At 35.8% G+C, this 27104-nt stretch overlaps 1 protein-coding gene and 1 long non-coding RNA gene across 3 annotated transcripts in view; one reads left to right on the forward strand and one right to left on the reverse strand.

The window, feature by feature from the left end:
• Window positions 1–1934: 1934 nt before the first annotated feature.
• LOC125361571 lies at window positions 1935–23182 on the forward strand. Its single transcript, XR_007212963.1, has 3 exons — window positions 1935–1946; window positions 17339–17341; window positions 23051–23182. It is a non-coding gene; the product is annotated as an uncharacterized LOC125361571 (long non-coding RNA).
• Cand1 (cullin associated and neddylation dissociated 1) overlaps window positions 13939–27104 on the reverse strand; it is a 37602-nt gene continuing 24436 nt past the window's right edge. For both annotated transcript variants that reach the window (XM_048360089.1, XM_048360096.1), the window contains 7 exons: window positions 25831–25972; window positions 23727–25220; window positions 22732–22827; window positions 20588–20757; window positions 20343–20507; window positions 18908–19015; window positions 13939–15965 (listed from right to left, as the gene is read on the reverse strand). In XM_048360089.1, the coding sequence (XP_048216046.1) occupies window positions 15741–15965; window positions 18908–19015; window positions 20343–20507; window positions 20588–20757; window positions 22732–22827; window positions 23727–25220; window positions 25831–25972 (2400 nt within the window). In that variant the 3' untranslated portion in view covers window positions 13939–15740. The remainder of the gene's footprint in view (window positions 15966–18907; window positions 19016–20342; window positions 20508–20587; window positions 20758–22731; window positions 22828–23726; window positions 25221–25830; window positions 25973–27104) is intronic.

Genomic DNA, 27104 nt, shown 5'->3' on the forward strand with positions numbered 1-27104 from the left:
TAGGAATTTTTTTCCTTCAAATCACTCAACACCTCACTTTAGCGGAGGGCATAAGGGGTAGGGGGCTTGGTTTTAGTGTACCAATAAAACCAGTGTCCTCTGTTCATTTGTTCCTCCATGCCCATGGGCTACAAAGTCAAGTGTAAGCAAAGACAACATGAGTGTGTCCATTCTGGAATGAGATCCAACCACAAGTCTTCTCATGAGCTACTTCCCACAGTTGCTTATGTATCAGCCAACAATCAGTAAGAAGAAGTTCATCTTATATCCTGGGAGATACTTCCAGCTCTTCAAATCTAGAATCTGAAATGACCTTTGTAAGAGGAGAATTCTCATGCTCCCTGAGGTCTCCCCAACATAGGAGCCAATCTGATCAGTTGGAGTCTCAGATATAATGAATCAACATGTTTATTAATCATGCATTACGGAACCGTTTCCCCTGCATTGCTCTTTGGAATGCTTGCTGAGGCAGAGCTGCCTCCAGGGCCAGCATCTCATTCTCTGAACACATGCCTGGACCTGTCCCTCCCAGGAAAGATCCTCTAACAAGAGGCCATACAGAGGTCACAAAAGATTCTAAACTATAGATACAGGATGAGGGAGTGAAAGGGTCCATTTAGATCTCATACTTAAGCTGAGATTATCCCCTTAATTTCTTCACTGGGATACTGGACTGTTCTTTCTAATGTTGCAGTGGTCCTCTGTTTCTAGTCCGCTATTGATCTTTATTTTTCATGCCCATAAGCTTTCCTGAGTGTCTTTTGTCAAATGTTATTAAAACTCTACCCTCCTTTACCATTCTATATGATTTCCACTGCACTGTAAAGGAAAACATTCAAGCTCTGAAATTTTCCCTTGGATTCCTTAATGCGTATCAGAGAACATACAGCCTTAGCTAGGAAGGGCTTGACCACTAGGAATGTCTTACAGCTTACCCTTTTCCCAAATTTAAATTACTTGAAATTATGTTACAGAAAAATCATGTAAGTCCACGAGACTGTTTGCAACTAGTTAAAACTGTAAGTGTGGAAGTGGAACTGTGGCTCAGATGGTAGAACATGAGCCTTGAGTGAACAAGCCAAGCAAGAGTGTGAGGTCCTCAGTTCAAGTCCCATACGAACAGAAATAAACAAAAATATCAAAACTGTAAATGTAAGAGGTATAATTTAGTGGTACTGTATAGTAATTGACTATTATGCACAAGGCCCAACATTGCAAAAGAAAATGAAAAACTACATGTGAAACACAAGAATGCCAAGGCCTAACTTTTGTTTACAGCAATGTTGACATTTGTAGGTTACTACAGACAGTATTACCCAGTTAATGCCCAGGCTAGAGAGTTGTGTAGCTTGTAGTAGAATTCTGAATCCACCATTTACAAGATTTATGCATTGATCCATCTCCTTAGGACTTTATTTTCTTGGACTTTAAAAAGGAAATAATAAATATGATAGTTCTTCAGTAGGATTTTGTGAAGATTCAATTTTTTAAAAAACTTTAAAATGTTTTAAAAACTACATGATACTTGCCATAAAATGTGATTTGTATTTATTAGAAGTGGTTGATAATACAATTATTACTTTGCTATGAAATGAATTAGTCTTAGCAAACATGGCAATACTGGAAATTTAATTAAGAATGTTCTTTACTGTTATCACAATTTAGAAAGGCATATAAAAGTAACATAATAGTTCTACTTTAGGAAATAGAATATACACTAAATAAAATAACCAGTAATCACTGCAGTTTCCAGTGCCTAACATATTCTAGTCTTAGAGCAAAACGTAACAAAGGAGAAGAATATGAAGAAAGTCAGGTGCCATTTGCTCCTACCTATCATCCTAACTTCTCAAGAGGTTGAGCTCTCAGGATTCCAGTTCAAAGCCAGACTAGGAAGGAGAGTCCATGAGACTCTTATCTCTAATTAACCCACCAGAAAGATAGAAGTGGAGCTGTGGCTCAGTGAAGTATGAACCTTGAGAAAATCTTTAAAAAAGGGCTTAGGGACAGTGTCTAGGCTCTGACTTCCAGGACTAACACACACACACACACACACACACACACACACACACACACACACACACACACACTAATTCTAAAGAATGGATTTAGCCAAAGAGAAAATCAGGGGAAAAAGACACAGACACAGGTAGTCGCAGGATGAAAGATTTTTAAAAAATGATACCATTGCTTAGGTCACTGTCCATTTTGCACAGATATTGTCACATCTGAATCAAAGAGGCTCTATCAGAATATGCAACTACCTAATTTTTAAAATCGCTGAACAACAACATACCAGAAAGACTTATTTTTCTTTCGTGTTTCTATTAACCTAAAAGGGACTACAGAGACCTGTATTCTCTTTAAGTATTATCTTCAAGTTAGACTTTCTTCACAGTGCAAATTACTACTATTAGATATATTTGTGTTTTATAACTATGTAAGCCTCTAAAAGTATCCCAACTCCCTCAAAATGTTTTCAGGGAGTTTTGAATCCTAAATATAAAATAGGTTTATAGTTTTAAAAAGCAGAAAATTCAGAGATTAGAAATTTCATTGAGGATCACCTGTGCCATTCAGACCTGAGAATAAGGGCTCACTTTTTAAATGAATTAGTTCTCTTTATTCAATGGCTTTGTTGTCATTGTAGTTTGGTGATGATCTGTTTTTCCCATTCTTATTAGCACTTATTAGTTGCACAAAGGAGTGCATTGCAATGTTTCCACACATGTTTATGTTTCTACTCTCTCTGCTATCCCTCTTCCTTTCCCTAACACTCTTCTTGGAACAAAACTAAGAGGTTTTGTTGTTCCATTTTCATATAGGTGTATAGAATACTGTGATTCTACTTGCCACCCTAAACCCTCTTCTTCCCCATACACCTCCTCCCTTCTTACCAGTACCCACCCGCTTTACACTCCTGTTTTACTCATTTTTAAAGACTAGATTTTACATATGCAATAGTTGACTTTTTCAATCTCGCTTATTTCACTTAATAGGATCTCTAGCTCTATCTATTTCCTGCAAATAATGTAATTTCAGTCTTGGTTATGGCTGAATAATACATGTGTGTATATCTATATATACACATAAAGATAGATAGATAGATAATCTCTGTTTTTTAACCAAAAGGAAGAAGACAATCCTTTGCTGGTCAGGCCACCTAAGAGCCTAAGCACTAGGAGGCAGAGTGCAGCATAGAAGGAAGCTAATCCATGATGGGAAAACCATAGAAACCAGCTGATCCACCCACTTGCGCTCGGCCTCATATGCCAGGAATGTCAGATGATGGTAGTGAGACTCAGAATCTTGTACTTACAATAAGGATATGTTGTGACCACCCCCCACCCCAAAAGAAGAACCTAGAGAAAAGGGAAGAACATCTTATTTACAAATGACTAACTGAAAATAATTTTAAACTTAAAAGTTTAAAAAAATGTTTTTCTTTTTGGTTGTTCTGATAAAATATCTTCATGTCACAGTGCAATAATAGTCACTGTAGCATTGTTTGAAATAGCAATATGTTGGAAACAACTTCAATATAGAACTAGCTGTGTAAATTATGGGAAATCTATACTGTGGAATACAAGAATACTTTAAAAGAATAAAGAGCTTTTAGTTCTATGGCTTACAAGCCTTAGGAAAAGATTGCTTAGCTCTTCAGGAGACTGCACTTGAACAATCACAAGAATAAAGGGCCCTTTATCCCTAACCTTGGTCCCTGGACTATTTTGTCCCAATCCCAATAGTAAGATAAAGAGTAAATGTTGTGCTGCTTTAAATAATGGAGTTCTGAGGTAGATTTGATTTCATTTAAGTCATACTTCTGCATGTTTTAATTCCTTCAGTATTGAAGAGAATTCCTTCAATATCGAAGAGAAAAGCATTGTTAAAATGTCCTGATTAGGTTAATTTGTTTATAATTCCAGAAATAGCCACAAGGCAAGAAGACTAGAAACTACTGGAGAACATCATATACAAAGAATATAAGTCCCAAGTATAGATGGCACTATAAATTGTCAGATGTGAACACAACCATGTGGCCATCACCTTGATCAGCACTATCAGAACACTTGAGGAGAACCTACTTTTACAATTTCTTTTAATCAATTTTAATGATTTTCTTCTTATTAGGTTATTTTAGGTGCTAGGTCTGTAATTATTATCACCCATAGAAAATATTTTATATTTTATACAATAAATCCTTTATTCTTAAAGACTTTTAAAAAATCTCTAAAATGTAATATAATGTCTGAAATATGGCTCTAGATAAGATTGTTTTGTTTTACTCCTTTGTTATTAATAAGTTATGCTAATTTATTTTCTCATACCAACTCATCCCATGATTCTCAAAACACAGAGTAAAGTGTTCCTCTTAAGGTACACTTCTTCATATCCTATTTCCTTCCTTAGAAAATCCCAAGTGAGGGCTGGGAATATGGCCTAGTGGTAAGAGAGCTTGCCTCGTATACGTGAAGCCCTGGGTTCGATTCCCCAGCACCACATATATACAAAACGGCCCAGTAGTGGCGCTGTGGCTCAAGTGGTAGAGTGCTAGCCCTGAGCAAAAAAAAAGAAAAAAGAAAATCCCAAGTGATTAGTAGTGGCAAGAACATATGAAAAAAATCTGAGTGGACAGTTAATCTTTTGTAGTCATTTGCCTATGATTAAACATATATCTAAATATAATTTTGAGTACCTAGTATACACTAGCCTTTTTGTTGTGTGTATACTTAGCAATCCTTTGAGGGCAGTTTACATAACTCCATTTTACTGATGAGGAACCAGATCAGTAAACATCAATAATTTACCTAAAATTCTACCCCCAGGAAATGGCAGACCAGATTTAAACCCTTATTTAGATCCTAAAATTTTGGTAACAATATTATATTTCTATTTAAAGCATAAATGATAACTGAGAAGTTTCAAGTTGACAGATAAAATTTCATGTGTTTATATTTATTCTTTCTTAAAATCCTACTACCAGGCATGGTGGTATATGCTTATAATCCTAACACTAAGGATATAGAGGCAGGAGGATCATGAGTTTGAGACCAGCCTGGACGATGGAGCTAGTTCAAGGCAACCTGAGCTAAATAACTGAGCCTCTCTCAAAAAGTCAAGTGGGCTGCGCACTGGTGGCTTGTGCCTGTAATCTTAACTATTCAGGAGGCTGAGGTTGTAAGGATCTTGGTTCAAAGACAGCATGGGAAGGAAAGTCTGTGACACTTATCTGGAATTAACCACCAGATAACCAGAAGTGGTGCTGTGGCTCAAGTGGTAGAACACTGGTCTTGAGCTGGCCTAGAGTTCAAGCCCCACAACTGACAACAAACAAACCCTAAACCTCAAGTGGTGGATTCGTAACTCTGTATTAGAGAACCTGCCTAACATTCACAAAGGCCAGGTTAAATCCTAAATAAAATTTTCAAAAATCCTAAAATAACATTAAATATTTGTAAAAAAAAAAAAAAAAAAAAAAGAAAGAAAAGAAAGAAACAGAGCCAAAGCAACATATAAATCAGGAGTGGTAAACCAAGAATTTCTACAAGAAAAAGCAAATGGTGTCCAAGAGGAGAATGTTACAAACAAAATAAATAGGGATACTTTTTGTATAGCCAAGGCACTTAAATGACTCAAGGTGCATCATTAGTATGAAAGGTAGGACTGTATTGTTTTACACAAGAGATCCATGAACAATTGGTCCAGGGGGGCTCTTCCCTGTACCCCCCACAGTCAGTAACCATAGCCAATCACATGAGAAACAGGTGAAGAATAGCAGTATCTGCATCAACCCTAACAAACAGGTGCTTCTAAAAGACATTCAGTGATATTACATGCTTGGAAATGTTAGGCTCCTAGTATAGGGTTAGGTCTTCAAATGAACCCCTCTTCATCACTTGGCAGCAGGGGGATCCTTCTGAAGTCCTTGACTCTGTCCATAAGATTAACAACTGCCAGTCAAATAAAAGGAAAAGAGGACAAAGCTTTCTTGGCAAAAGGTACATCTTGAACTTGAACAAAGCATTGAAACCAAAGAGTATCATAGTGATGGAGAGAAATAATTTATAGTTGTTAGAGGGCAAATGTCAGCCCTAGCTGTGGCAGATGCTGAGGCTGGATGCGTAGACACTAATCAGATTGGAGCTTGTCACTTGCCCTGGGAACAAAAGGAAGTCACAAGGGATGCAGTACAAAGATGTAAAGTGGTCAGGCCCTTGTGTCAATTGTCTAGAAGGCCCCTTGGTAATACTGTGCAATCATTTTCAAAGTGTGGTACTGGAAAACAGCATCAGAATCCAGAACCCACTGGAGAAGTGAATTATTGGGTCCACCCTACAATGTACTGTATCAGTACCTCTAGGGATAGGGGCAGGATTCTACTTTAATAAGCACTGCTGGGAATGCTGCAGCAAATTTATCTGCACACTAGATTCCTATTCTTAGGAGTAACACTTGTTTTCTGAAGACATTTATCTCCCCTGTGAACTATTTTATAATTTTTTTATGATCCTTATGTTTGTCTTCTTGCAGTAATTGGCAAGCTTCTTGAGACCAAACTGTCTCTCGTCTTTGTTGTCCAAGCAGCACCTAGCAAAATGTGTAGTAAGTTAGCTTGCTGAATGAATCAACAGGAAAATAGTCACCAGGGAGCCTTTGCATCCATCCAACCAAGATTAGGACATGAGGCCTTGAACACTGAAAAGTAATGAGAATGGGCATGAGAGGTATTTTGGGAAATAAAAAAAATATTGAGCTAACAATCATGTAGCATTTAGTATGTACAAGGTAGTTTTAATAATGACATAAATATTACTATTTAATCCTTGCAAGAATGGGGTTATATAATTTGTCAAGGTTACCCTACAATTCAAACCCACATGATGTCTAACAGAAGACTCCTTATTGTTTTTGTATTCTGCCTCCAAATTCATGCTCTTAGATTTCCAGATTGAGCAGACAGGCAAGTAGAGTACTATCAGTGGAGATAAACAGGGGCAAACTAGGGAAAGAAGCCCAGATTTACATGGTCTGTGCTTGAGGTAAGGAATATCTAAGTGAGGTATCCAGGTGGTTAAGTCTGAAATTCAGAGTAAATCTAAAACAAATCTCAAATACTTGGGCAGTACAGGTTAAGAAATCAACAATGTGTAAATCAGAAGAATGGCGAAGACAAAAAAGATTACAGCTAAGTATAAGATATGGAAAGCTAAGATGCAATGACCTCAAAGGTATAAAGAAATACCCGAAAGACCAATGGCCCAGAAGCCAATGTAGCTTCAAGGAGGGTGTGATCGATAGTGTTAGTAGCAAAGAGTTTAAGAAAAAGACTAGGTAAGGTTTAGCTGAAAGAAACTGCCATATGGTTCAGGTTTGGCGGGGGGGCAGGGAGGAGGGTGTGTCATACTGCTAGCCAGCACGAGATGGAGGTGCCCAGAGGAGAGGAAGGGGAAGGGGCAACTTCTGGATGGATTGGATTGGGATTAATGGGGGTGGGGGGTAGGAGTGGCCATAGCAGATGAGGACATGACCTCAGCCTGGGAACCTCCCTGGTCCAAAGAAGGCTTGACTGGGCGGTCCAAGATGTGACCTCAGAGAACTAAAGAAATAACTGCCTCCCAGGTACACCAGTTACCTGGGTTATGAATGCTGGGTGAGGGCTTCTAGGGAAGGGTCCACGTGTGCACCCAGAAAGAACAGGGAAAAAGCTAGCAGACTAAATGTCTAAATGCCATTTTAGCATCTAACAATTCACTGAAATCATTTGCTATGGTCATCAATGAGGGATGAAAGCTAGATTAGCTTGAGAAGCAAAGGCAAGAAATTAGGGAAACAAAATTAAGTCTCTCGGGATAGCTATGATACACTATTTTTTTCAGTCTTTAGACATATTCATGGACATGTACATACATATATGCTTATACATAGGACATGATTCTAACTGTAGGGCTGTTTAAAGGAATGAAGGGAAAGGGAAAATGAAAGATGGAGGGGGAATAATTTCAAAATACATTGGAGCTATATATGAAGATAAGGAATCAGTGGAAGCTGCTGGTCAATATGAGTTTGGAGAGAAAAGGAAAAGCAAATAGGGGGTTATTCTGAGAAAAATATAATTTATGTGTATCTGAAATACCCTGGGGGAACCCCTTTGTGCAATTAACTTAAAAAGTCAGGAAAATAAAACAAGCTCTGATGTGGGTGGGGGTACTGTTAGGAAGGGGGCAGAGGGAGGGAGGGCTAACCAAGAGTGTGAGTGAGGATGACTATGATTGAATTAGTTAGGGCAAGTGTGTAAAAGAATGAAACCAGTTGGGACTATTTTCAAAGGGAAGAATGGGTAATTGGGTAAGAGTAATTGAGGGGAAGTTAATCACCATATATTTCATATTCATGTGAAAATGTCACAATGAAACCACTATTAGCATACGATGTATACTAATAAAAATACTGGAATTATTATAAAGGTGATGTACATAAGGGTTAGTTTCTTTAAACCTTTTTCTTTTAAAATATAGAACGTAGAATCATTAAAAGGTGGCATGAAGAAAAGTGGGAAACCAAATTAACCAAAACCTGAAGGGGCTGGAGGAACTGCACTCAGGGAGACAACTTAGCTTTTGAGATGAGGACAGGAGGATGGAAGGAGACCAGGAATAAAAGCCTAATCATATTAATAAAAAGAAGCCTAATGGTTGTCTCTTAAATATGGAGGTAAGAGACAAATGGCTAAGTAAAAGGAAATTATAGGGAATGGAAAAGATAGCAACCACAATTCAACAAAATGACAAGTAATTGTACAAATGAAGTCAGCCTAGGACCTTGGAAGGACTCTAAGAGAGAATGGTGGGAAATAGAGGCCATATGACTCTGAAGTTAATGAACAGTTTTAGAGTGGCTGAGGTTATGACAGGGCTGGATTGTAGAAGATATTGGAGTTCAGTACAACTGTTCAAGTGAATGGATGAAAACTTACTGTATGACAATCATGCTTTTCAGAACTGCTAAATTTCAAAGGTTCTCATTGCAAAAAATCCGAAGTTGAGGTAATGGATAAATAGTTTGATTTAATCATCTCATATTGTACATGTCACTTTGTGCCCCATGAATATATACCACTATAATTTATAAATTTACAAGACACAACTAGAAAAAAATAAATTGATCAAGACTCATGGGGTTCGAATATTAAGTGAAGGGTATTTAAGAACATGCTAGAAAACAGCAACACTGCCAGACTCTTTAAAGAGGGTACTGATCTGGAAAGATATACTTAAAACCAATATGCTAAACATGCTAAAACCAGTATGTGCTTTAGGTAGACACCCACTTACCACTACCCAAGGTGCTATGGATGGGGCAACAACAGTAGTAAGCAATAATAAAGGCAGGAAAATAATAAAGGCAGGCAGGAGGAGAGTCTGAGTGTAAGAAAATCTGCGAAAGCATGGTTGAGATTTTGAACAGGAAAAAGGGCTTTTGTGGAGTAACAGATCTTCCTGAAAAGACAATCTCTCCAGCTCAATGTGAGCTTGGTATTCTAACCAATCATGTGAATGAGTGCTCAACTGTTAAAGATACCATGACTTGATCATCCACCAGAACTGGGTCAAGTGGACACTCCCAGTCAGATGTGATTAACCCTCTGCCAGTAACCAGCAACATTTGAATAGTTTTGGTTAACCAGGGCTGGATGAGATGGGAAGAATACACTCTCCCAGGCTACGAACACTGGACATTTAATCTTGTTCTAAGCCACCTATTTAGGGAACCTGGCTTTGAAGTATGTATCTTTACGTATATTCAAAACTATATTGGTTCAGTTTACCACTGACTTATCTGTTACCCCCAATATCTTAACTGAGCAGTAATACCTCACCTTCTCTTCTTCTAATCTATTCTCTAAAAGGCAGCTAATCCCTGAAAAATACAAATGTGATCACATCAACTGCCTGGCTTTTAAGCTTTTAAGCCTTTATTTAACTGCTATTATTCCCACTACTAAACACAAACAATTAACAAGGTTGCTATTCTCTGCCTTTCCAAGCTTGGCCTGTTTTCCTACTGGCATTCTAAATAGGAAAACTCAACATCTGAACATACCATGCAGTTTTGTGATTTAGTCAGTACTCTTCTCCAAGACGTGAAATATGTACTAGACAAGAACCTCTGTGCCACAAATCACCAAATTACTATTCTAATGGTAATCATGCAATGTGTCTTTCTCTTAAACGTCAAGTACATGTGCTAAAAAGGTGTCAAAAATAATTTGATTCACCAGCAATTTGAGACCCCCACATAGGAACAGAAGCATGGCAACTTAATTTTGGGGGGCACAGGTTGCTAGCTTTTTTTGTGTCCTACGCAGAGGGCAGTAAAAGGTCCATGGGAGCAGGGGTGTCAGCACTTGTGCTTGTTATCTGAAAAGCCACATGTCCTCATCTGACTGCTGGGTTCTACGTAGAGTCAGATACTGAAACGATTCCTAAATTTAAATCTTTTAAATATGGATTTAAGACCATGAATCTAGCAATTTTTAGACAGAGGAAAAACACCTACAAATAAGCCATTCTGCCTACAAGGTTTGCAAACTTAGTCAATACTAAGACTACTAAAGCACGAGCTATGGTGTTATACAAACCAATTAGCCCTATTAGTGTCTCATTATTACATAAAGTATAATTAGCTTTCCCTTGCTTATGCCATTTCTCACTCAACAACCTTGTTTTACATAGGCTATTTGTGCTACTTTTTCAACCATTGGCATTTGTCTTCAAAATCCTATATCCACACAGCATTTTATCATCTCTAATCACAAACCAATTCTAGGAAAGTACCAAACATCTGCTATAGTCAGTGTGACTTTAATAATTCTCAGACATGCTTTAGAATCATACAAGGTATCACTATTTACCAAAAGGCTAAAAAGGGAGTTGCTCATATTGGGAAACAAGTCTTTAACAAAGTAATGATACCAAGTGCATTGGCTGCTTATTATTGCTCTCCTGTCCTCATAGGTGGCACTTAAAACTACCCCAGACTCCACTTTATACTTAGGGTCCCTTTATGATCAGTTTTAAAGACCATTCAAGTCACTGGAGGTTATATTTTGTGGAAATCTATTCCCACTAAATCACACTAGGTTGGCTCATGCTTATAACCTGTTCCTCAGTAGGAAGAGAAAAGAATGATCACAGTTCAAGGCTAACTCAGGCAGTAAGGTTGAGACACCACTGAACCAACAGCTTGACGTGGTGGTATATGATCATCCCAGCTAACTGAGAAGCATAAACAGGAGGAATACAGCCAAGACTGGCCTGGGGAAAATGTGAGTTTCTATCCCCCAAATAACTAAAGCAAAAAGGCTAAGTAAATGGGATGCCTAGCAACAATGAGATCCTGAACTTAAACACTAGCACTGTAGAAAAAAAACAATTTGAATTTTTATCAAGTAGTGTAGAAGATGAAAAACACAAAAGGATGTCTGAATACTTAATAATATGTAAACAGAAGATCTAGTTGTCTTCCTTAAAGAAATACTTAATCAAGAAATCTCAGATATAGTTGCTGGAAACAAAAATTCTCTTAAAATAGTGAGTCTCACTGGATGCTGGTGGCCATGGATCAAGGTTCAAAGACAATCATGAGACCTTTATCTCCAATTAACGACCGAAATGCTGGAGGTGGAGCTGTGGCTCAACAGGCAGTGCCAGCCTTGAGTGAAAAAGCAAAGGGACAGCACAAAGGCCCAAGCTTCAGTAACAGCATAAAAAAGGGGGCAAAAAGGATGTTGCTAATTGTCTTATCATGCACAACACTTTCATGACAAAAATTCCAAGTTCAAAATGTTAGTAGTCCTACTGTCTAAAATCCTGATCTAAAATAATAGTGCATTTCCTACTAAAGTATAAAATCTGGAGGAAAATGAGATTTCATTTCCATAATAAAGATCTTCTAGGATCTTTATTCTAGGATCTGGGAAGATCTTCGAAAAGCCTAACTTACATTTGCAAGCAGTACATATCTTTGAAAATGCTACACTAGGATGATAGGTAAACAGTATCACACAAATTTACAAGTCCTTAATAGGCAAGCAATATGTCTGTGAAGCAAAAATAGCTTTAAAGTAACAGGTTATAGACTACTAAGGCATGGGCTATGGTGGTATCATACAAAGCACAATTTGTTGAGCATTTTATCGCAGAATCCCTTCATACAAACTGCTAGTAACAATAACTAAATCTACTCATCCCAACAGTCACTCCCTCATTTATGAAGATTTCAATTTGTATGGTTTTCTCTTCTAAATATCTCAGCAAAATAAGCTTGAGAATCATCCCAGATAGTTGCCTGAAAATGTAATTTAAAGGTATGAAGGTGATTAAAGCTCCAAAACAGAACTTTATCAAGTAAAATCATTCTGAAATCTGAAACTGATACTACAGTGCTCAACAAAGTAATAACATCATATGCATTACCTCCTCAGTAATTTTGAATTAAAGATGGCTTTTTAAATGCCCTATGAAAGATAAATCCTTTTTGGGGACTCAGAGTTGGCTAAGATATAAACAATATAAACATGTTGCTCAAAGATCTTGCCCTAAACCACTACTAATCTTCACAGAATCTTTTCTAATACTGTTAGAAAAACAAGCTTAGTATTAGAAAGGAAAAATAAGCAATTTAATTTTGCTTTTGTATGAGAAAATAGCAGTGAGCTTTTCATAGTAAGGGTCAAATGCATCTGTTATGTTCTATTTTTGCAATTAAAAGTATAAAGTAATCTTAATTAGCTAAAAAAATTTAAGATTTCTAGTTAGAAAAATTTGGGGTAGGGATAAGGATTTATTATGTAGTGGTCTCAAATTCAAGATCTGCCCACCTCAATCGGCAAAGAGAAAACTTCAGTAAAACTAATGTGAGCTGCAACTGTTATTTCAATTACAAAGTATTAGTATGTACTTTTTCAAATGATTACATACAACTTAAGCTGAATTCTTTTGTAGATGTAACATTTTGAACTTTAATAATCATTATATGTAACTCCCATACCTGGGGTTGAGCTAGATTTAAAAATACTGAAATCATTCCCTAGAATTGTTTACTATTTACTTAACAAATATGTAAAAAGCTTATGTCAATGCTCATCTGATAAATTATACTCGAATGTTTTAAGAATCCTACTTATTAATAGTTGTTTTCAGGTATCATTTAAAAATAGATGGCCACCATTTTAAACATTGTCATTCAGTTCTACTCATTTCATTATTTCTAAGGATAGTATCTAGCGTATCAAATTTCCTGTCTACCTTGGTTTGGCAAATCAATCGAAATTCAAAACTCAATCCCACACTGAGCTTTGAAGAAAAAAAATATCAGCAAAAGTTTAGGGATGTAATTTAAGTGTTGAGTGCTTATCTAGGGGCCCTGGTTTTAATCTCCAATACTTTCTCCCCAAAAAGCTTTCAGAGAAATTTAGCTAATTTAAATGTCCTCATGAATATCAGCCAACAAGCTGTGTTTATACTATTATCACTCAAAAACCCCCGTGGAGAATTGCTAAGCCTAACTTTCTAACACTTCCAGTAAGCAATAAGCATGGTAGAGCATTTCTACACCACACCATGCCACTTCTATTCCAATATCAGGTTATCACCAGTAGAAGTGTGGAGCTCATCAATGTAACTCAGCACTTAAAATGCAAACACTCTTTACCACTTATGTATGTGTAGATATAAACACTAAATCCACAAAAACACTATGTTTCTTCAGCACTACAATTTCATGATAGAAAAATAAACTGGGTTGTAAAACCCAAAACAAACAAAAAAAACATTAACATTCATCTTAGATATCAAAAACAAGGGGAAAATCTAGTACAACTTGGGAATTATAAGGCATTCATAAAACGTATCATGTTAGTGTCATCTTCAGTCCTAGAGCCTGCAGTATTGTAATTTATTGTGAAACCATGTAACCCCCCCCAAAAAAATTAAATATATCCACAAAATATCTATACCACAGTAATGCATTGTACATAATAACATCTCAATATAAATTTCATTACAGCTTTATGCAAATTATGGTATAAGATTATCACCTGCCATATTCGGGAATGGCACTAAACCTCAGGTATGGTTTCATGTCAATATGCCAATCAATCAAAATCTTCACTATTAACAATGTCTTCTGAATTGTTACCTGCACATTCAAATCAAGCCAATAATCTAATAACTACAGAATGTGTCAATTAAAATCAACGCAAATTTGAAATTTTAAGCATGTAAGGAATATAGCAGGAAAAGTATTTCTAATTCACAGTTCCAAAAAAAAAAAAGGGGGTACAGTTCCCAAACATCTGATTGTTTGAAAATTGGTCACTCAATTTAACAACTGCCTCCTTCAATATTTGTAAACTGTTTGCACAGCATTAGAAGTCTTTTATTTCAGAAATTATTCCTTACTGTTACAGGAGCACCACAAATTTGAAGGAAGAGGCTACAGTGTGAAATAAGCTCACTGAAGGATATGTTAAATAAAATTCTCACTACAATACAAGGTACTGCGAAAGCTTTGTTCCCCCAGCACATATCCCTTAATCAGGAAAAGTAGTTAATACTTACCAAATACAATAAGTAAATTAGGTCTACAAGAGATGGAGAAAAAGATCTAACATAACTAAATGAAAATACTACTTAGCTAACAAACCTGTGTATGATAGCCAGCTTCAGAAATTTCCTAATAATAAAATTAAAAAAGTATATGTGGTATTTGTGTCCTTTGATAATGAATGTAGATATCCAACAATAAAAGGCATACCTTGCTTTAAGAATTTCTAGGTGTAAACACACATACATAAATGGGTTACTGGAAAAAACTGAGTACTTAAATATACAAATTTTAAATGTATAAGAAAATTTGTAATAGAAAAAAAGTGGCAAATTAATGTGTCTTGATTTGCTGAAAACATCTGCAAATTCACACGAGCATTAAGAAAACCAAAGTTTCAAAAATTTACTCCTCTTTCCAGGTTGTGTTTTCTGTGCAAAAATAAATATCTGAAAATTACACTAATAATACTTTTTAATCTTAACTCTTGTATTATGAATAATCTGCACATGCTGTTTTAAAGACAATACATATTTGTAAACTTGCTCATGCAAAATTAGTGTTTGCAATAGGGCTATTGTAAATCCTTAAAAAAATGATACCTTGGTTATCTTTTTCAAACTAACAACCCCTCTGAAATATAACCAATCTTAGATGGATAGTCTCATCTGCCAGCTATGAATTTACACTGCTTAAAAGTTATACAAGAAAAAGGAACATGGTTTGTTGTCTTGCCAGAAGTTTTGATTTTTAAATGAGGAAAGTTATAAAACAAAGAAATTCATGGTCACAAAATTTTAACACTTTAATCCTAAATATTACAGAGTAAATAGATATTGGACCCTATCTCCACATTCCATAAATCCTACCTTTTAGTTTCCATTTTAAATGTTGTCCTAACCACTAAAACAATAGTGGCTTTACAACCTCTGGATTATGGAAATACATATATTTCTGAAATAAATGCTACAAAAACAATGGAAGAAAGCAGAACAAACTGTCTCCATGGAGAAAAAAAAAGTGGAACATTTTGAAGTTTTTAGACACTTCTCTTTCCATGTCTTATGATTAACTTGTTGATTCAGTGCATTGTATGGTCAAATGTAACAGTCCCCATGTTGAATGAACATCTAACTAGTGTCCATTGATTCCAAATTAGTGGATGATGAATCTTTTTGGATACTTTCAAAGATGGCCGCCAGCTCAGGATTAGAACTGATCTGTGACTGGAATTCGCTCATCAGTGGACTCTTCTCTGCTTCTGGAATGGTTAGCAGTGCTGCTACTGCTCTCATGGCAGATCGCTTTAGTTCATCTTGCTTTTCAAACTCCTGCTTTACGGAGTTTGCCTTTACCTATAATACGAAGAAATGTTAGTTTACACACTATAAAAGGTAGTTTTATAATTAACAAAATTTAAGGAGGTAAATATACTTAAATAAAACATAATTATTTATTCTCATTTAGATCCAAAAGGCATACTTTCTATCCCAGCTAGTTAAAAATATCTTTCAAATCAGTAGCTGTCCCCACTGCTTTTAAGGGGCTATTTTATTTTACACAAAGCTCTGTCACAAAGATGAAAATTCTGGCCACCTAGTTTAAACAAAATAGAGTGGTGTCTGGGGCTGGGAATATGACCTAGTACCTGGTAGAGTGCTTGCCTCCCATATATGAAGCGCTGGGTTCAATTCCTCAGCACCACACATAAAGAAAGAGCCAGCAGTGGCACTGTGGCTCAAGTGGTAGAGTGCTAGCCTTGAGCAAAAAGAAGCCAAGGCCAGTGCTCAGGCCATGAATTCAAGCCCCAAGACTGGAGTAAAAAAAAAAAAAATAAAATAAAAAAATAATAATAATAATAATAATAATAAAGCGTTGTGTCTCAATGTCTTACCTGATTAGCCAGTCCTACTTGGGCTAATACCAAAAAATAATGTCTCCTGACTACCCTACTATTCACTATTTTACAAACACAGTGGCATTTACACCTTTATTCATGTAGCTACTTTGGTATAAAAAGTGGTGTGTGTTTCATCTTTTTGGTCTAAAATAATATCCAATTTTCCAAAATTCATTAAAAAGTCATCACTCTAATAAGCTTTCTATGCTTCTCTTCCTAGCCAGAACCACGTATCTTTAACAGTCCCTCTTTTTTACTTTCATGTCCCTTTTAAAGTCCTCTATATTCTACATACAAGTCAAAATATGCTTTATTGTCTGAATCTGGCTTATTTCACTTTTGCTATTATGAATGCCACAATAAACATGGGTATGCAGTTATCTTTACTGTAAAGTGACTTTGATTCTTTCAGAAAGATATCAATAATTGGTATTGCTGAATTACATAGTAGTGTTATTTTTAATTTTTTGAAACCACCCTCGTTTCCATAATGGCTAGACTAACTTACATTTCTACCACAAAGTTTATTTCTCCCCTATATTCCCACTATTGTTTTCCTCCCTTCCCTTTCCCTTTTCCTTCCACATATGCATTACTACTGCCTTACTTCTTCCCCTCCCTCTCCCAACTTCCCTTCTCCTAAGTTGTGTCTTCTTTCCTAGTTTCTTTCCTTTTCTCTCTTTCCCTCTGTACTTGGGAGTGACCTCAGGGATTTAAGTACTCTAGGTAACTACACGAACCATGTGAATTCTTTTTGTTTTTTTAGACAGGGCCTCCAGCTTTAGCCAGCCTCAAACTTCAGCCCTCCTATCTTTGCCTACTATGTAGCTGGTCCTGCAGAGTATATACCATCATGCCCAGCTCATTCCTGATACTGTAGTAACTGTTTGAACTGCCCTCAAACAACAGCCTTCCTACACAGTTAGGATATTACAGGCATACCATGTCTGCCCTGTTTTTTACTTTCTTTATGACTACCATTCTGACAGGTGAGATGAAAGATCAATGTTGTCTTGATTTCTATTTCAGTAAAGCTTTAGCTGAACGAAAAGGAACATTTTTTGTACCTCTTCACTTGAGAACTGTCAGCTCCTTTGCCCATTTATTGATGTTTTGAGTTCTTTATTCTGAATATTAATCCTTTGTAAAATGACTATCTACCAGAGGTCACTACAGCAACTGCTTCCTTTGCTGTGCATAAACTTGATGTCCAATTTGTCCATTTTTGTTATTACTTCCTGAGCTAGTATAGTCACTACACTTATACCTTATAGTGCTCCATCTACTTATAGTAGTTTCAAAATTCAGGTATATTAAAACTTTTTTTTTGATCATTTTAACTTATTTTGGTACATCATGAGAAACAGGGATCTAGTTTCACTCTGCAACTGTTAGGCTCTCTTTTCTTCAATGTTTTTGATACTTCTGTGAAATCAGATAGGTATAGTTGCATGATCTTATTTTTGGCCCTCAACTCTACATAAATGATGTCTCTTTTATGGCAGTGCCAGGCTGGTTTTTGAAGTTTTTGAATGAGATTATTTTCCTAACTTCTTCATTAGCCAGTTCATCATTGACATAGGAAAAATCTACTGGTTTTATGTTCATTCTATATCCTAGCCTAATAAATAACCTAGTGACACAACTAAAGCTCTGAGCAAAATAAGAACAAGCCAAACCCAAAAATCTGTAGAATATAAAAAGAGATCAGAGCTGAAATTAATAAAATGGAAAAAAAAATATATATATATATGCATATATAAATAAACGATGGATCAAACACTCAGGTTGTTCTTTCAAAATATAAACCATCAGTCAAACTTATCAAAGAAAGAGATAATAGACTAAAACTGGAAAAAAATTAGAGACAAACAAGATGAGATACCAGGGATCACTGAAATCCAGAGCAGCATCAGGGATTATTGTTCCTAATGATATTTCAGTGAATTAAACAACATAGAAAAACAAGCCAGGATATAAACAATCTATGGAGTAATGATATTAAAACAATAATAAAGAATATCCCAACAAAGAATTTCCAGGACCAGACTGGGTTCACTGCTGAATTCTATCAGACTATTGAAGAACCAACACTAACATGCCTCAAAATAGAAATAAAATAAAAAGGGAAGGTACTAGCATAGAGCTGAAAAACAATAAGAAAACAGGATAAACTAGAAATCTTGAATTTAGAAAAGGTTACACCAGGAAAAAAAGTTCTTGTCTTGCAGAAGTTTTATTTTTAAATGAGAGAATTTATGGTACAAAAATAATTCATGATCACAAAATTTTAACACTTTATCCTAAACATTAGAGGGTTATGAGATACTGGACTCTCTCCATACTCCAAAATTTCCTACATCAAGTTCAGCCTAGTAGATGTGTATCAATGATTACCTTAGTTGTACATGTGGCACGTAATGGCTCAACAAGTCGGTCCAACCTCTGCAGTACTGCACTTGGACAAAGAGTAGAAAGTCTCACCAACATTAAAAATGTTAGCATCTATTAGAAACAGAGAAAACAAAATTTACACAATAATATTCTGTAGACAAAAATCCCAATGTGACAACCTTTCAACAGAAAAATGACTAACATGCAATATAAAACTTCATTTTTCTACAATATGCCATTCAGAATCACATATATTTGTTTCATCCCATAGCCCAACTAAGTTATAGAGAGATCACTATCATGAACCTAAAATACAAAACTAGAAAAGTGGTTTTCCATCTTTGCTCTACTATAAAAGCAGCAAGGAAGCTTCTGGAACATACCCATTCCTCAAGCTCCATCCTCATAGAATTTTATTTAACCAATTAGGATAGGGCTTTAAAAGCTCATGCACACACCATAATTGAAATTCAATGAACTAGAAAACTATCAAATTGGAAGAAAAGCTAACTTTCCACTATTTTATTAGGTCTATATTGGATTACAGATAATCCTTTTTCTCTGACACTATGAATATGCAGAATTATTTTAGTTTTTTCTGAGGAATACTCATTAAATTTTAGAGCATCAGGCTACCACCATATATGGAATCATGAAAGGTGAAATTGTATAATGGCTCAATTACTCTTCAGCTACCACTTACGTTCTGCTTGGCCAAAGGTACAAAAGGAATAGTAAATGGAAAGGACATGTACACATACTCATGTATATAGACACACACACTTTATCTTATAAATCAACTGTTCACTATCTATATTTAAAATAGAGAAAAGAAAAAAAAGTGATAAGCAAAATCCATGCTCAATCTACAAAGCAGTATGATTCTCTAGCTACTTCTACAGACTGCATAACAGTTTCTCCATACTGACCTCTAACAAATTGTTGATATTAAGTACAGTATATATATTTTTTTAATCCCTCATCAGGTAAACAAAATTTTTAAGTTACCATTCAGACCACCTCCAAATATGGCCTAAAAAAAATTAATCAAGACAGTACAAGGAAACAAGGAACTACAGTTCAATATGGAAAGGCCAAAAGGTTATAGAGTTATGCTTTGAACAACAAAACCTTTCTGGACTATTAAACTTTTTAGGAAAATACAGGCAGGAACTATGCACTAATAAGCAAGCTGACACAGCATTTCTTGTCTATTTTTTCTTCCTCCTTTAATAGAAAGGGTTTTGGACTTTTTTTTTATATCCACTTCCATCACAACACCTCTCTACTGGCTCTTCTCTCTACTCCTTTATAAAATTCTTATTGAAATACTGATAGATAAATCAATTTTTTGGTTACACTCATATGTAAATTATGAGGGAAAAGCTGCTACAGCAAGGTTTTCTAAAAACATTGTAGAAAATCACAAATGTCTTACCTTAATATCATAATGGTCCTTCAAACCATCTTCAACATGGTTTAGGAATTCAAAGATATCTAGTCTATCAAGACAACTGTCTAGAAGTGTATACATACACTCAAAAGCTGCCTTTCTAATATCCAAACCATCATCGACCGTATGTTTAAATGGACCCATTTCTACCTGTTAAAATAGAAAGGAATATATAAACATGGCATTTGAAAGTAAAATACAAGTTTAGATCAACAGTGTAATTAACTTACCTCTCTTATAAGTTCCTTTCTAACTTTTGTTTCATTGTAAAGATGGGGAAGAACAGTATCCAAAAGATCTCTTATTAATGATGGCTTGTTATGTGCTGCTGAATTGAATGTAACCAAGGCTACCCTTCTCACATTCAAATCTGGGTCTTCCAAAGTTTTTAGGAAATCACCTGAAAATTTAAAGGAAAAACAACATACAATTATGATGAATTGAAAATATATATTCAACGTATTTTCTAAATTAGTTTAACTTATTCTTGTTGGTGTCACTGTTGTTATTTCTTTACTGCAAGGTCACAGACAAACCTGATGAACTAAATTTATTTTAGTCACAAAGAAACAGTCAATACTAAAGGTACATTTTCAATTGATAATCCACTCTCAGCAGAGGTTATAAAAGGACAGTCTCTAAAGCTCTCAATATTACTTTTATAGATACTTTATGAAGAGGTGGGCTGAATAGAAAAGTGATACCGCCAATAGCCAAAAAGACTCGTAAGTTTCAAGAATCTCCTTATACATTGATACAATTCACTAAAATCAACAGTAACAAAAAAATTTTAAGCTGAGAATGGTGGCTCATGTTTGTAATGCCTACATAGGAAGCATTTGTATAGGAAAATTATAGTCCAAAGCCTGTATAGTTAAAAGCACAGACCTTTCCTGAAAAATAAACTAAAGCAAAAGAAATTGGAGGCAGAATGTAAGTGGCAGTATACTTGTTTAGCAAGCACAGGGTCGTGAGTTCAAACTCCAATTGCCAAAGCAATTAAAAAAAAATTTTTAATTACGTTCAAAGATTAACAAGGTGAGAACAGAAGCCATTGCTTAATAGAGATGGAATACTGCTAAAAAGTACAGTTTCTTCAAATGACAGAAAAATGAGCCTTCAAAGGCTCTTTTATTTGTATCTTCCCTGAGAAACACATCAATTTATATTAAGAGCATATGAGTATTACATGACCAAATGAAAACCTAAAAGGACCAACAAGCAAGATGACATCTTGCTACTTTAAAAGATTTAAGTCTATTATTTTACAAATGTGAAGAAATTAAAATGCATGTCTTTGAAGTCACAAAGATAGTGATTAGTATTTTTATTAAATGTGTAACTTTCATTATCAATAAACAGGGAATGATACTTGCAAGAGCTACTAAGCAGAATAAATAGCATGTATACTGTTGAACACATATTAGGTACATCGTTATTTCTCATTATGATCTATTATGTCCTTTTTTTTTTTTTTTTTTGCCAGTCCTGAGCCTTGGACTCAGGGCCTGAACACTATCCCTGGCTTCTTTTTGCTCAAGGCTAGCACTTTACCACTTGAGCCACAACGCCACTTCTGGCCACTTTCTATACATGTGGTGCTGAGGAATTGAACCCACAGCTTTATGTATGCGAGGCAAGCACTCTTGTCATTAGGCTATATTCCCAGCCACTATGATCTATTCTGAATAGATTCTTTTCGAACAGACAACAAAATGAAGAAGTGGTGATTGAGTATCCGCCTCAAAGTAAGCTGACAAAATGAGACATCAGACACATTCGGAAATTCACTGCCTAATTAGTTCCAATACTGATTTAAAACAACAGAGATAACAAAACAACCTCAAACTTATTTTATGTACAATGATTGACTCGTTTTTGAAAGATCCTTCTAGGGATGTGGTACAGGTCTTAAAAAAAAATGGGTAAGGGTAGAAGAAACGGAGGCAAGCGTATAATGATATATATTTTATCATTTTTCTTTACTGGCACACTGCAGAATGGTATGGAGCTATAGCTATAAAGCTTCTTTGGTTCCACCTTGTGAGAACATCTCCATAGATCTTGGGAGCTGGAGGGTTATAAACAGTGATGGCCTAAAGCACACAAATGAAGTTCATTTTCATGAGAGGAAACTTCTGACTAGTTAGTATGTTATTCCTAAAGGCATGCTCTTGTAGTTACTAGTTTTAGTTGTTTGCAAAGTCATTTGGTAATAAATTTCAAACTAAGAAAAATATATATGAATACATTATCAATATATTTTTAATGACACAATTACTCTGTATTTCAACTCACTGGTAAAAAAAATCCTTGGTAGTTTTTAGTTTTTAAAACTATGATTCTCGTATCAGTACATTTATCTTTAACTCACCTATGCAGTTCTTTAATAGTGGATCAATAGGTTGAGGATGATCAGAAATAGTAAACTTCACAGCTGTAACAACTGAGCTTCGGGCATATGATGAGCCTAGTTAAAAATAAGTTGTAAATCTATTGGTATATGCTTCTCCAAGACCACAAAATCAACATGGCACATAATACCAATGTATTCGCTTTCTTAAAATGTCTTTAGGTCAAACAGGCTATTTTTGTTTAATAATACTCAGAACTAAAATTTACTAGTGTCTATCTAGCAATCAAAGTCTGGGAGGCCAAACCCCAGTACCACAAGTAAATATAAACAGAGTTAGAGCAGCAGTCGAAGATAGGAACTGGTTAAATCCACACACAACTTACAAAATATTCTTTTTATTAAAAAAAATAAAATGTTTAAGAAAGAATAGCAATTACTGCTTTTCCATTCTAACAGGAGCAACACTGGTAAATTCAAACACTTTGTAAGTACAGGGTACATACCCTATTACACAGGGTACAGGATTTGTCCTCACAACTTTCCCCCTCTAGCTTTCCTTTTTCCGTTCCCCACTGGTACTCTACCACTTTAGCCATGCCTCCAATTCCAGTTTTTGCTGGTTAAGTGGAAACATTTATTTCTTTACCACATTCATTTATTTCTTTACCACAGCTGCTTCCAACAGAGATTTCTTATCTCCCCATCTTTCTTGGTAACATCTCATTTTAACTACTTCCTCCACTTTTACTATAATCAATACCAGCAAGCTCTTTACAGTCCATTATTCAGGAGCTTTTTAGATATTAAGAAAACAGCAATATTAGAATGTGCCAGTACAAGGACCTAATTACACTATCCTTCTAAACAAAAAGTCTTGAATACAGTGCTACAGTGTAGCAGTTACTTTTTCATCATATATTTAGCTTTTACATATAAAAAGACATTGCTCTTTAAAAATTGTCTTTCAATAAGATATCTAACAATGACATTTTTAGATAAGAAAATCTACTTACCTGATATCAAATACCCCTTAAGCCGTGGAAGGAGAGTTTCTGGGTCAATTAAAGTGAGTTTTCCTAGACATTCAGCAACAACATTTCTGGTACCTTCTTCTGCACACTCGCAGTGCTTTAGTAATAAGGCCCAGATGTTTTCCACATATGGTTTAAGGCCCACTACTGACGCAGAGCTAATTATTTCCTTCAAAGAATGAAGCAGAAGATACTGCCTTTTGGGTTGACTGGTTATTTCTTGTAAGACAAATGGCAGGTATTCAGGAAGGTTGCCCACACTAATGCTGCCTAATGCATAGGATGCAGCTGATTTTACTTCTTCACTAGGAGATGAGAAAGCTTCTAGTATTACAGATTTTAGTTCCAATTGCCCACTTAGGTCAATATGATGCCCAACCTCTCCAAGAGAAAGGAGAGCTAAAAGACGAATAGAATCTGTTGACCTTGAGTTCTTGACATCTTGAATAAACTGACCTACTACAGCTGGGCCTTCTTTAGGGCATGCTCGAGTAAGGGCAGCTACACATTTGGCAATGGAATAATAAGACTGCTTATGAGTGAGCGCTGTGCTCTGGGAGTAAACTGGACCAGTCAGCATGCGCAGCAAATCCATGTATCCTAGATTACTTGTTCCAGTGACAACCAGAGCTTGGAAAAAGTCTAGCATGGCACTCAGGGCTCCCCCTTGCAGTAAGGGTGATCTCACAAGTCCAATAAGTTCATTGAGAATGGATCCACTTATCTTGGAAAGGGAAGAAGGATATACTTTTGCCAGGGTAGTAAGAAAACTGATAGCCATCTGTGAGACATGCATATCACTTTCACTGATAAGGGGTGGGAGCTCATCTAGAACTGCATCAATCATGGCAGCTGTCAAGCTGTCACTATAGTTTTTAATTAGAATATCTAGGGCAGAAAGAGTACCCAGTTTCAAAGCTCTCTGGTTTTTTCTGAGAAATGAAGCAAGGATCGGAACCCCTTCTCCCAGCACAGGCCTCAAATCTATCTTCAAAGGTGACCCAGCAATCAGTGTCAATGCCTTCACTGTAGTTAATCGGGTAATTTCATTCTTTAGTCTCTCCAAGAAAATCTGGAGTGTATTAGGCAAGTCAGAACCCAAATTATCTCCAAGGTTGCAAATAATCTGTCCCATACAGGAAATAGCCCTTTCCTTGACTTCCTGGTCAATGTCAGCTGCTTTTAACCTCTTAATGGTACAAGTAAAAAGATCTTTGATGTAAGGAGTTGCATCAAACGAGGAAGGCTGATCTAAAGGCCGGATTACTTTGACAAGCTGTTGGGTAACAAGAAGGGCTTCTGATGTAATCTTGTAAAATGGATCTCCAACACAAGCCACCACTGGAGAAACCAAAGCCTGAACATGAGGATGGAAGACTTGAGGAGAGTGATTACAGAGGATTACATATAGGCAGGACAAAGCATCAATCTTCAAATTTGATGAGCTTGATTTATCATTCAGTGAGAAAATGATTCCTAAAATGTCAACAAAAAGAATCTACTCATTTTTGTGTAGGCTTAAGAAAAAAATTAAAAACCAACCCAAAGAATATTCTGAAAGTTCCCACCCTTGTATTACCTCTAGAGTAAGAAAAATTGCATAATCTCTGTGTATATAGTATGTGTGGTGCCAGCCAGTCCTGAGGCTTTAACTCAGGGCCTGGGTAATGTCCCTGAGCTTTTCAACACAAGGCTAGCACTCTACCACTAGAGTCACAGCTCCACTTCTACCTTCTGGTGCTTAACTGGAGATAAGAGTGTTAAGAACGTTCCTGCCCAGGCTGGCTTTGAACCAAAATTCTCAGATCTCAGCCTCCTGCATAAACAGGATTATAGGCATGAGGCATCACAATAATGTATACTATCTATTAAAACCAATGACATTTTTGGTTAAAATGCCAACTTTACATTTCAAGAGAGTAAGATTTTAAAAAAATTAACTTTTTACTTGCAGACATCTCAATTTGCATACAAGATGGCTGTACAAAGCTGTCACAAATATCCCCTTTAAAGGAAATAATTGTTTAAGTTTCCCTAAGTAAACTCATAGTAAATTCCCAAAGACAATGATTCTTTTCTCACATACCTGGTACGAGTACAGGAATGTGTTGTGTCAGGGCCCCAGGTAATACATTTACCAGTTCAGTTAACATGTTAAAACAACATTGTCGGGTTTTCACACTTTTTTCTTTCATCTGTTTGTGCAGAGCTTTAACAATGTTGGGAACCTGTAAATATCACATACTCATTAGCTGACATATCAATTGGTATTTCCTCAATAAACTTAATACGAATTATGGAGAATCAAGACAAAGGGGAAGAACTGATCTTTTTCATGTTACAGTTCACTTCTCTACTGCCAACAGGGACTTGATAGATATAAGGCAAGTTTGTTGAATGTTCTATATATGTTCTCTTGTAACTCTAACCATTTGTTTTAAAAGCTATTTAGCTTTCTACAGAGCAACACAAGTCTTTATTAAAATAATTTTAACAAAATCTTAGGTATGAAATTTACAAATGGAAATCCAGCAGACAACATCAAAGGCAGCAAAAAAATATATGGAAAAGTAATCATAAAATAGCCACCCCCCCAATTCCCACGTCCAGTTTGCTGTTACAATGAAGGAAGGCAAAGTAAACTGACTTGGGACAGGGGTGGGGGTGAGAAACCTGGTTCCAATTCTCTAATTTTGGTTTGTCAGTAAAATTTATAATTGGTTTCTACTAACAAATCTTAAAGATAACAGGTCACAAACTTAACCTCTAAAATCCCTCAATAAAATAGTAGAAAGAGATTAAGCACACTATCTACCACCACATAGAAACAAACCATAACTGAACAAAGATCTGAGAAGAAATAATGATCTAATTCCCTGTAAAACTCAGAATTCCTGATAATTCCAATAAATATTTTGAATTCTATACACTTACTGTTTCTACTTCATTCCATTCACTTCTACAATTATTATTCAATGTTCAGTTATAATTAAGTTCTCTAATTTACTTGCATTAATTGGAAACTAGATGTGGTATGTTATCTCTTCGTCCTCTAGTTTAAACTCTTTCAACATGTTTCATAACCTATAAAAACAGATGTAGGATTGAGAGACCCTCCTCCCTAAAGCTGTTACAGGAACTACATATAAAATAAGCAAATGCCCAGTATGTACTAACTATTCAAAAAACAGAGGTATATAGTTTAATATTTAGGATTTTAGAGAAAAATGCCAGGTGAAAAATGTGTATGTTATTTTAATAATAAGGGTAATGTGTCAAATACTTGCTATCTAGCAGTTAGTACATACACTGAAAAGTACATAGATGATTTATTTTTTACTACCCTGGGTAAATATTTCT

This window comes from Perognathus longimembris, chromosome 1 (assembly GCF_023159225.1).
Source record: "Perognathus longimembris pacificus isolate PPM17 chromosome 1, ASM2315922v1, whole genome shotgun sequence".
NCBI lineage: Eukaryota > Metazoa > Chordata > Mammalia > Rodentia > Heteromyidae > Perognathus > Perognathus longimembris.